A 12,332-nucleotide genomic window follows, 5' to 3' on the forward strand; every position below is an offset into this window, starting at 1 on the left:
GAAGAACTTTTCTACTTTATTAAGAGAAGCAACATAATGCGTCATGTACAGAGCTTCTAGATTCCGTTTCTTATCCTTGTGAATAGACTCTTTCTGTTTGGTGTTTTTCTTTATCTTCAATAATCACCAATAATGAAGCAACACCTTCTGCTTTTCTTTATCTTGCTTTGCTACTTCATTACAACATTTATTAATTATTTGATATTTTCAAATATCTGTGATTTATAAAGAATGTACACGCAATATTAATCAGTAATTTTTATTAATAATTGAAACTTATTACTTTACTTTCTAAGCCAATTTACATGACCAATTCATAAATTTTGGTGTTTTAGTTGTATCTCACAACAAATGATGTTATATTATTATAGTCAATGGAATGTGTATTTCTTTTCTTATCATTAAATAAATATAAGTCAACATATTTTTTTTAATATTGAATATTTAATATATTACATTTTTTAAGTAAATACTTGATAAATTATAAAAAATTTGTTTAGGCTTATTTATTTATTGTAGAATTACTATACCATTATCATCATTGCATTGAAAATATTATTAATTAATTATAAATAATAAGTTCAACCTCAATCTCCTTACATAATGTCTCATTAATTCAAGACGACAAACCATATTATCATAAAAAGATTAAGTTATCTAGAAAAATGAGTTGATACTCCACATATTTACTTAGTATATGTAGAAAAATATAAAAGTTAATGTTCTTAACATAATCTCTTAATTTTTTACAAAAATAAATTTATATTAATTTTAACGACAATAATTTGAAGAGAGTTTATGACTATTCATTCACATTAATTGCCATATAATTTTATAGTGAGATATAAATATAAACTATTATCGTCATACTAGAAACTTAAGTTATTTGCAAAAAATATTAATTGATACTTTACACCAATTACATGATATAGAAAAATGTAATAATTAACGTTCCTAATATAATGTCATGCTTTTTACTAAAATAATTTTTTATTGATTTTAGCAACAATAATTAGATGAAAGTTTTATGACCATTCATTAACATTAATTGCAAAATAGTTTTTTGTTGTGATGTCAACTTAAATTATATTCTCATTGTTATTGGGAGATTAAGTCGTTACAAAATCAATTGAACTTTACATCACATAATATAGAAGAATATAATAACCAATGATCTTAATATAATTTAGTGATTTTTTTACTGAAATAAAGTTGTATTAATTTTAAAACCAATATAAAGAAGAAAGTATTTGATTATTCATTAACATTAATTGCAAAAACAGTGTTATACTGTGATATAAATATAAATTATTCTCATGATCAAGGTTGGAGAGTTTTCAAACTCGTGAAACTTTTATAAACGTGTAAATTTATTTCGTAAACTTGTAAAATTTATCTAGTATAAAAATAATATTAAAAGTATTAATGACATTTAAGCATTACATAGTACTCCTAATACAATAATAATTTAACATTTCTACTTTATATTAAAAAGAAAAGTAGTAAATCACACCAATAAAATATTATATTACATTAATGTTACATAATATTAAATTATATAAATAACTAAATCATGTATAAATTCATAAGAACATAAGTTGTTAATATGAAAATGATTCAATAGTTAATTTTAAATAATAAGTCTATTGAGATACTGTAATTGTGGTAAAAGTAAGAGAAAATTAACATTTAATTTCAAACTCGTTAATTCATTACTGGTTTGTGAGTTCATTCGAGTTCGTCACAAATTTAATTAGTTTATTAAAAAAATAATTTGACAGTGAATGAACTATTTTTTTTACAACTAACTAAAACTTAAGAGTTAACTCCAAAGAATTAGGAAATTCTTGGTGGTAAATTATATGGATCCACATGGAATTTTCTGAATTCTCGACAAATTTTTGTGGATTAATTTGATGTCGAAGAAAATAAAAATAAAAATAAAATAAAATAAGAGAGGGTAAAGGAAAGTGAGAAATGGCGACAATGAATAAAGCACATGCTGATTATCTCAGAAATGGGTTTTCGTTGCCCTTCTTTTCTTTTTTCTTCCCAACGAAGAGAAAGAAAGATAGCAACACAGAGCCCTAACACCTTCATCATCATCATCTTCTTCCTTTAACACTTTTCATCTTACCAGGTTTTCTCTCTGTCTGATTGTTGTTTTCTTTCACTATATTCATCTTCTTCTTTTTTTCTTCTGTTTTTCTCTCATCCTTTGTTCCGTATCCAAACTCTCCAATTTTTTTCCCTTTTACTCCTTTTGGTGGGTATTCGGTTTCACCTTTTCGTATTCAACTTTCTCTTCAATTTCGATTCCCCCTTCTTCTCTTATATCATTTTAAAGTGTTCAAGAAAAAAGAAATTGGGGAATCTCAGTTGATACTGTTTAGGTTTGTTTTACTTCTGTTTGTCGAGATAACCGTTTGACGCATTGCTTCGATCTTTAACTGGTAGGTGCAATAGATTTAAGCATGGGAGCTTTTTGTTATCTACAAAGATAATAATAACAATTAAGAATAACTCTTGCAGAAAGCAAAGTCCGAAGAATTATAGCATATACAACAATTAGCTGTTTTTGTCGGTTGCTTGTTTATCTATTTTCAATTTTTGAAGGTATACTGCGGTTACCTATTTGAATTAAGTTTCCTTTGCGTCGAGCCCAGTTTCAAACAGTGACTGTACTTTGTTAAACTTTATGGGTATGTGTTTTTATAGAGTAGGTAGTTGGCTTTCCAATAGTCCCTGCAGGATAATGGCTCAGTATGGTTTGAATCAATTCTGTATTAGGATCTTGATTAGAAGTTCTGGTCATTGCATGAGATTTGAAATCTGGGAAACATGAACGATGCCGTGCTATTTGTCTAATATCAGTGCTGTACTTATTCCTTGTTAGAATAGGTGGATGTTATAAGCTTCATAGTTTCTGGCTTCAAAAGGCCTCCGGACCCCAAAATATATGTTATGTACGAATTATTGTTTGTAAACGATACAATGTTTATATTTATGTGTAGCTGCTATGACACTTTTACGTAGTAGAATTTCTTGGATCCATGATTGTGGGCTTGTCCACTATTGCGGTTGCTATGGTTGTCATGGTTTTGGCATGTGTTCTGCTTCTCTTGTCATCTATAGCAAGTCTCTGGACAATTGAGTTAATATTATGTCAGTTTTATGCATTTTATTTTAAATTTTTTTGCATACAACTTATTTTTTTTATGCATAATAATGATATATGTGTAAAATAAGATGAAATAGGGTTTTGGGATTAATCTCCCTTGTGTAAACCCTACACAAAGGACAGTTTATTTATATTGATAATGGGCCAAATCCCAGAAATACATAATGGGCTGAGCCCAACTATTAAACACAATATTATATCATCTAACACTCCCCCTCAAGCTGGTGCATACAAATCGTATGTACCAAGCTTGTTACAAAGATAATCAATTCTAGGTCCTCGAAGAGACTTAGTGAAAATATCTGCTAATTGATCACTTGAATTGACAAACTCGGTCTTGATGTCCCCGGATAGGATTTTTTCTCGAATGAAGTGACAGTCAATTTCAATGTGTTTGGTCCTCTCATGAAAGACAGGATTAGAGCTAATATGAAGAGCAGCCTGATTGTCACATATGAGTGTCATTTGAGTGACATCTCCAAATTGCAATTCTTGAAGCAATTGCTTAAGCCAAACAAGTTCACATGTGGCTAAAGCCATAGCTCTATATTCTGCTTCTGCACTAGATCTTGCCACAACACTTTGTTTCTTGCTCTTCCAAGAGATCAAATTACCACCAATTGAGACACAATATCCGGAAGTAGATCTTCTGTCGGAAGGAGATCCTGCCCAGTCAGCATCTGAATAACATACAACTTTTGTATCAGAGTTGGAATCATATAGTAAACCTTTTCCAGGAGAGCTTTTGATATACTTTAATATGCGAATAACTGCATTCCAATGTTCTTCACATGGGGAATTAAGGAATTGACTCACCACGCTAACAGCAAAGGAAATATCAGGACGAGTAACAGTAAGATAATTCAACTTTCCAACTAACCGTCTGTACTGTTCAGGATCTGAGAAAGGCTCCCCCTGTTTAGGTAGAAGTTTAATATTAGGATCCATGGGTGTTTCTACTGCTTTAGAATTCATTAATCCAGTTTCCTCCAGAATATCCAATGCATATTTCCTCTGAGATATGACAATACCACTATTGGATTGTGCTACTTCAATACCCAAGAAATACCTGAGTTTTCCAAGATCTTTGGTCTGAAAATGACGACAAAGATGTTGCTTTAAGAGGGAGATGCCAAGGTTGTCGCTTCCTGTGAGAACAATGTCATCAACATACACTATTAAGTAGATACATCCAGCACTGGAGTGACGATAAAAAACTGAATGATCCACTTCACTGCGAGACATGCCAAATTGTTGAACAACACTACTGAATTTTCCAAACCAGGCCCGAGGAGACTGCTTTAGGCCATATAAAGATTTGTGAAGACGACAAACCAATCCAGAAGACTCCCCCTGAGCAACAAAACCCGGAGGTTGCTCCATATAAATTTCTTCATTCAAATCGCCATTGAGGAATGCATTTTTGACATCAAGTTGGTGAAGAGGCCATTGGCGAAGAGCAGCCATGGCAATGAATAAGCGAACAGATGCCATCTTGGCCACTGGAGAAAAAGTATCACCATAATCCAAACCAAAGATCTGTGTGTAACCTTTGGCAACAAGGCGAGCTTTGAGACGGTCAACAGTGCCATCAGGGCCAACTTTGATAGCATAGACCCACCTGCAACCAACAACAGATTTCCCGGATGGTAATTGAACAAGATCCCATGTTCCACTATGCCTGAGAGCACTCAATTCATCAAGCATGGCCTGACGCCAACCAGGGTGGGCTAATGCATCACCTAAAGATTTTGGAATTGACAAAGAGGAAATAGACGAAAGGCATGTATAGAAAGATGGAGAGATTCTATGATAACTCAAAGCAGCATAATGAGGAGAATGATTACGGGTAGAACGCATACCTTTACGAAGGGCAATGGGAAGATCAGACTCAGTTGTTGGAACCGGAGGAGACAAATAACTCGGCACTTGATGTGAGTCATGAGTTGGTGGTTGGCAACGATGTCTTCTGCTATAAACCTGAAGAGGTGGTCTATCCGCAATAGGTACACTCGGAGGTGGCTGAGGAGAATCCGAGGTGGCACTGGAAGTGGGCACACTAGGAGGATCACACACAACAGGGATATCTATAGTAGTAGATGGTGGCTCACAACGAGAAGAGGGGTGTGTGAAGTAAAAAGAAGACTCGTCAAAGGTGACATCAGCAGAGATAAAATGACGATTGAGGGAAGGAGAGAAACACTTATACCCTTTTTGTGAGCGGGGGAATCCTAAGAAGACACATTTGTGGGCTCTCGGAGACAACTTATCCAAGCCAGGACTAAAATCATGAACAAAACATGTGGACCCAAAGACTTTAAGAGGTAAAGGGTGAAGAGGGTCGTGAGGAAATAAAATAGAATGAGGAACTTGGTTATGCAAGACTGAAGAAGGCATGCGATTAATAAGATAACAAGCAGTAAGAACCGCATCACCCCAAAAATGTGAAGGAACTGCACCATGAATTAAAAGAGTGCGAGTTGTTTCAATAAGGTGCCTATTCTTGCGCTCAGCCACTCCATTTTGTTGGGGTGTATAAGCGCATGATGTTTGATGAAGAATGCCCTGAGAAGCCATAAAATGTTTGAAGGATTGAGAGAGATATTCACGACCATTATCACTCCGCAAATTTCGAATAGAAACCCCAAACTGTGTTTTAATTTCATGAAAGAATGATTGAAAAATAGAGAACAACTCAGAACGATTTTTCATTAAATATAACCAAGTACATCTTGAATAATCATCAATAAAAGTAACAAAATATTGAAAACCTAAAGTAGACTTAACACGACTAGGTCCCCAAATGTCCGAATGAACTAATGCAAAAGGGGACAAAGCTCGTTGTGAGACACTACAAGGAAACGAACTACGACTATGCTTTCCTAATTGACAAGACTCACACGACAAACTAGATAACTTGGACAAGCTGGGGACAAGTTGTTGCAGTTTGGCAAGGCTGGGATGACCAAATTGTGCATGAAGAAGGGATGGTGATTCCATAGCCGCGCCAACATGTGAAGGAGGACGAAGATGATACAGACCATGAGACTCACATCCGGTGCCAATCATGTGTCTCGAACTCCGGTCCTGTAAACAAACAGAATCTTTGGTAAAGGAAATAATACAATCAAGAGAACGAGTTAGTCGACTGACAGATAATAAATTGAATGGAGACCCAGGAACATAAAGAACATGATCAATGGATATGGATGGAAAAATATTAACAGTACCAACACCATGAGATGAGACTCTAGACCCATCAGCCATTGTAACTGAGGGTAAATGATCCGGACAAGACAAAGAAGAAAACAAAGATTTGTTACCAGTAATATGGTCTGTGGCGCCTGAGTCAAGAACCCAAGGACCAAGAGAATCAGAGTGAGTCAGGCCAACGAATGATGTACCTGTGCGTGCAACAGAGGCAGATGTAGTGGAACTAGAACTTTGACGTTCCTCATACCATTTGAGAAAGTCGTTGAAAATGGCAGGGTGCCCTGCGGTATCAGATGAAGCAGGATCCACAGTCGCTGATCGGGGAGGAGGATCAGAGTGAACTACTGCAGCAGACCGAGGAGGACGTCCATGTAGAGCATAACATTTGTCAATCTTGTGGCCTAATTTGCCACAATGGTCACACTTGGGTCGTCCCTTTCCCGGCTTGCGAGAACGATTGCGATCATCCCGCTGAGAGACCAAGACTGAGGAATCATCAGCACAAGTAGATGTATCAATGATTTGTTTTCTTGGCACACGTAAAAGGGCAGAACTAGTAGCAGTGAAGTTGGGCACAACAGGAGACCCCAAAATCTGGTCGCGAACATGGGAATATTCATCAGAAAGACCATGTAATGCCAATAACATAAAGAACTTTGACCGTTGCTCAAGTTCTTCAGCTGGAGTGGAGGCCGGAGGCAATAACTCATTAAACTCATGCAGAAGGGCATGAATTTTGCCCAAATATTCAGCCATGGGTCCAGGACTCTGCGGAGCAACAACTTTGAAAAGATCCTGACAAACACCATAAAGACGTTGAGTGTCATTGGTGTATAACAACTTGGCCTGTGCCCAAACGTCTGAACATGTTTCATATGAACGAAACATTTGTTTCAGCGAAGAGTTAATGGTGGACTTAATGACGATGCATAATTGGGCATCAATTTTCGTCCAGCGGGAAACTTCATCTGCAGCAACTGTAGTTACACTCTGGGTGAGATGATCTTCATATCCTTGACTCTTGAGCCAAAGTTTGATATCGGATGCCCATGTCGCGTAATTTGTGCCATCCAACTTGTCAATGGATAAATGCACATTGACGTAGTTGGTATAAACAGAGGGTTCAGACAGCGGAGTGCTTGAAGATGACACACTCGAATTGGCAGCGGAAGAAGCCATAGAGGGAGAAACCCTAAAAATTCAAGGTGCTCCGATTGAAACAACAACCACAGATTCAGAAAGAGCTCAAGAAGGCGATTCAGGCGAAGTTGATCGGCGCAGAAAACGACCGGCGACGCGCCGTCACGCGCGGCGGAGAGGTGGCGGCTGTCGGAGCTTGCGGCGGCGCGTGGAGGCGCGTGAGAGCTCCGATGGCGGCGATCTCTGCGGCGTTGGAGTCGCCTGGCCGAGACGAACAAAACCGTCTGGTCGTCGGTCGAAACTGAAGCTCCGGCGACGGCGGCGACGGCGGCGGCGGCGGCGGCGACGGTGACGACGACAGAAGCGGCGGCAATGAGCGGCGGCGGGACGGTGGCTGTAGTAAACTAACCTAAGCTCTGATACCATGTAAAATAAGATGAAATAGGGTTTTGGGATTAATCTCCCTTGTGTAAACCCTACACAAAGGACAGTTTATTTATATTGATAATGGGCCAAATCCCAGAAATACATAATGGGCTGAGCCCAACTATTAAACACAATATTATATCATCTAACAATATGCCACCATTTAATATCTGCTATTTGCGACTGCTGCATAATTTCTTGGGTGTATTTAATATTTATGATGCATGTGTTGGGACGGGGCAACCTTTGTGAGTATGAGCATCAATCCATCCTTCTCGAATTCAAAATATGAAAAGAGGATCTAATTGATTTAAGACATTTCTTCCTTTTGTTGATCATCGTCATTGAAAAAGACATCTTCTAAAGTTTCTTTGTAAAATGTGAAATAGACAGTTTGTTTGTTTAAAGGAGAAATAGAAACTTCCACAATAAGTTTCTTACTTTCCAACTTAAAGAGATCATTGTGTCTGCCCTCATTAACGTTGTGTTATAATGGTGTTGGAGCATGCTCCAGGAATGTTGGAGCTGCGAAAAAACGTTTTTTTAAATTTGACAATTTAACAAGGTGCCTGACATGTGTCCTACAAGTGTCATATATGTGTTGGTGTCAAACATGTGTTGGGCTCAGAGACACAGTATTGAGGAGCCGTGTCTAAGCTTCATAAATATAAGATTAAAAGGTTAACGATTTTCTTGTGAATTGTGCTTTCATTTTAGGTTTACTTCAATACTTGGCATCTGCGCACATAGCTGCATCCTTATATTGCAGTTATGAAATTGGTTCTTACAATTGAATCCCAGTTACAGATGCCTTATATCTTCATGCTTTCTCTTTGATTGAATTTTGCCATATATTTATAGTTACAATTGTTTGTTACGTATTTTCATATTATCACAACCAGCTTTGTTATAGTTTTCTCATATTGTTTTATTCAACATTAAGCAGGACATGGCAGCAGATGATGGTATGTCAGATTTGAAATCTAAGCTGAGTCAGTCTCATGAAACTTGGAAGCAGAATATTGAAAGAAGTCAATCTCAAGTTGATATATTGGAGGCAAGGATAATGGAAGTAAAGGCTTGTATACATGGCTCAGAGGAAGATGCAAGAAAGGATTTAGAGGTTCTATGGCGAAGAGTCAAGACTACTTCTACCGTGTTGTCCTACTTAAGATCAAAAGCTAGAATCATGGCGGTTCCTTATCTAGCCCATACATCTTGTGGCATAAAAAAGTTAGATGGGGTAGGGCTTGTTGACAAAGATGGGATTCCACTATCAGGTTGGTCTAGGAATGTTGATCTTTCTTCATTTGATGATCCAGGTGAAGAATCTTGGATAGGAATTAACCGTCAGCTTGGCTCATTAGACGAACAAGATGCAGTTTATATAGGTGAGATACTGAAGTCTGTTCAGATGGTCACAGATGTGATGGAAGCCCTTGTCAAAAGGGTTTTATTGGCAGAATCAGAAACTAGAATGGAGAAGGAAAAAGTGAGTTTAGGTCAAGAAGAAAATATGCGGAAGTCTGCTCAGTTAGAGAGTATGTCCATGAAATTAGAAGAGATGGAGCGTTTTGCTTTGGGTACAAATGGTATTTTAAATGACATGCGGCAAAGAGTTGCAGATTTGGTTGAAGAAACAACTAGACAGAGACAACGTGCTTCTGAAAATGAAGAAGAGCTTTCCCGGGTGAAACGGGAATTTGAGTCTCTGAAGTCATATGTTAGTAGTTTAATCACAGTAAGAGAAACGTTACTTTCTTCAGAGAAGCAATTCCAAACTATTGAAAGGCTATTTGAACGGTAAATATTTATATATGCAATTGGTTGTGTTTATTTGACCTGCTTCAAATTGTTTGACTTAGATGGCCCACTTCCTGCTGCCTTTTTATGCTTAAATATACTTTTATACTGGATGGCATGTGTGTTTAAACTGTGCCAAATAATTGTCCTTTTTTCCAACTTGGGGGGGCATCCTCATGCGTAGGGACAGTGTTTATTATGGACTTGGATATCAGGAGCCCATTTCATGTTATTCTTATATTATAAATTTATTTTTTTAGTGTCATTTAAGAGAGCTAACTTGCTTCTCAGTTTTAGTTTCCTTCATTTTGATTTGGTTATCCAATGATCATAGTGCTTCTTCATTTTGAACAAAATCTGACCCATTTGATTATTTATAACCTCTCCTCGTGGCCCCCATCGCCCCCTCCTTGTCCCATGATGAAGTCTTCTCTTTTATAACTTCTAATTGAGTAACTTACATTCAGTTTGTCCAGTTAGCTTACTAAAATTAGTAATTTGTTTGAGTATAACATAGATCACCCTAGTAAGTTACTTGTTTTATATGTTAAAATATCACCTTATTAGAAGTTGGCATGTTTATCGTTTCTGTTAATTTGCAGATTTTTGTGTTTCTGTGCGTATATAGTTTATGATGTATTTTTCCTGCTACTCCCAACTGTGGCGACCTAAAAAAAGGTGTTCTTAATTTTTCTTTCGGTGAATACCGATTAATTTGGATAGTTTCTGATTGGCATTAGCTACTACTGCACAAAATTTAACTGCTTTTCAAATCACTTTCAACACCTGTTTGATGGATGTTATTGGAAGTACCCCCCTCTGTTCAGGCTACCTTCTATTACTCTGTTGAATTTAGATTATTATATTCTTCAAATGTCCTTGTATTTGTTGGCTTTTTCTTGGGTGTTACAGATTAGTAAGCTAGGAGAGTATGAGAGAATCATAGTTCGTTAGTTAGGAGTTGCCCTTAAATAAGAGGGGTTGAGAGGGAGAGTTGTTTTTGGATTTGGTAAATATTTGAGGTGAGAACCAGGTCGCTGAATACCTGCGGTGTAACACTGTTTTCCATAAACAAACATTATTTTCGTCTATAATTTGTTCCGGTTCTTGTCAGGGTTTGTACTAATGGAGGCTGGTTATATAGCCACACAAGAAAAAATAACTTTTAGAACATTAGGAAGTTGTGTTATTGCTAATACTACGCCAATTGAAGCATAAGTCTGAGGCCCAAAAGTATGTTAATATGTAAGATAACATGAACATGGGTAGGATGGGATGGACAGTGTGTATGTACCTATTCAATTTTTTATGCATGATTGTGTAACACGGGCGTGTTAATATCCCCACGTTTTCTTTTTAAAACAAGATTTATTTGTTTTTTTACTGCTCCATTTTTTCTCTTGAGCAGGCTAGTTGGAAAGACTACTCAATTGGAGGGTGAGAAAATGCAGAAAGAGGCTGAAGTTCAGAAACTTATGCAGGAGAATGTGAGGTTGAGTGCGATGCTTGACAAGAAAGAGGCCCAACTTCTGGCGTTGAATGAACAGTGTAAAATGATGGCCTTGAGCTCTTCAAACCTGTAAATGCCATTGCACTCCACAAAATGCTGGCTTAGCTTTTTCTATTTGACAACTGGAGGCTTCTAAGTGAAGCGTTACAGGATAAAGACCCAGAACAAATCATGCATGGAGGGCTCCGTAAACATCGTCAATGCCTGTCATCTTAATTTCTAATTGCCATTTTAATGCCTCTTTCAAATTTTTTTCCTTAGAATGTAAACTTGGCGTAATTTTTAATGAGAAAAAGACGTGTCTCTTCGTTGTATATGTTTAAAAATGTGCCCAACTTTCAGCCACTGCGTTAAAAATGTAAGTACGGATGTCGAGGGCGCTCTAGAATGAGATGATATACAGATTCAATGGTATAAAGAGATTTCTGTTGTTTTAAATACATTTTCATGCACTAACCAGTGGCATTGCCATATTTTTATGATATGTAACGAGAAAAATAAAAAATATCGCTCCACGATCGCTCAATATTTCTCACTTGCTTGAAGCGAGTGTTTTATGCTCGTATTCTCAGAACCCAACAGACACATAATACCAGGATGATTGAACTGTGCACGTGAAATTATTTTTATTTGAACCTGTATCAAAACCTTAAATGTAAAGGAGAAATCATTTATTAAAAAACAATATTTCAAAGGACTCGTTGAGTTTTCTCATTACATCCAACTATAAAAAAGTTTTAACATAAGACATCGGTTCACATTCATGGAATTACATAAAAAAAAAAAAAAGAAGCTTAAGATGAAAGGAAGTAACTTTAGGTTCAACTCCAAGCCCTCAACTCATTTCCTAGTTGTGCACTACCCTCTGCATATAATCACACGATCATAGCAAGACAAAGCAACAAAGTACAAAAACAGACGAGAAGGTTAAGCTAACATATAAAATACATAAGAGTTCATCATAAATCCTCAAAATAATATAACCAACTCTTGCCCTCTATATTTCATCAATGTGAATACATCAGCATGTGAGAATGCATGAATCATGAATCTATTTTC

The 12,332-nt window shown here is 36.6% G+C and overlaps 1 protein-coding gene across 2 annotated transcripts; it reads left to right on the forward strand.

The window, feature by feature from the left end:
* Nucleotides 1–1,985: 1,985 nt before the first annotated feature.
* On the forward strand, nt 1,986–11,599 carry LOC114178717. 2 transcript variants are annotated; one of them, XM_028064775.1, is made up of 3 exons: nt 1,986–2,140; nt 8,907–9,763; nt 11,172–11,599. In XM_028064775.1, exons 2-3 carry the CDS (start codon nt 8,910–8,912, stop codon nt 11,344–11,346), a joined length of 1,029 nt encoding a protein of 342 aa, XP_027920576.1. In that variant the 5' UTR covers nt 1,986–2,140; nt 8,907–8,909; the 3' UTR covers nt 11,347–11,599. The 2 variants fall into 2 exon arrangements, with proteins under 2 accessions (XP_027920576.1, XP_027920575.1); XM_028064774.1 differs by lacking the exon at nt 1,986–2,140 and adding an exon at nt 2,218–2,453 and having other exon boundaries at nt 11,172–11,438.
* The last annotated feature ends 733 nt before the right edge of the window (nt 11,600–12,332 follow it).

The sequence above is a fragment of the Vigna unguiculata genome, chromosome 3, assembly GCF_004118075.2.
Source record: "Vigna unguiculata cultivar IT97K-499-35 chromosome 3, ASM411807v1, whole genome shotgun sequence".
Lineage (NCBI taxonomy): Eukaryota > Viridiplantae > Streptophyta > Magnoliopsida > Fabales > Fabaceae > Vigna > Vigna unguiculata.

What these genes read in the sequence shown, in the direction of transcription:
- LOC114178717 (XM_028064775.1), top strand. Translation starts at nt 8,910, where the DNA reads ATGGCAGCAGATGATGGTATGTCAGATTTGAAATCTAAGCTGAGTCAG. An exon ending in ATTGAAAGGCTATTTGAACG is followed by an intron (nt 9,764 to 11,171) that starts GTAAATATTTAT and finishes TCTCTTGAGCAG; the next exon opens with GCTAGTTGGAAAGACTACTC.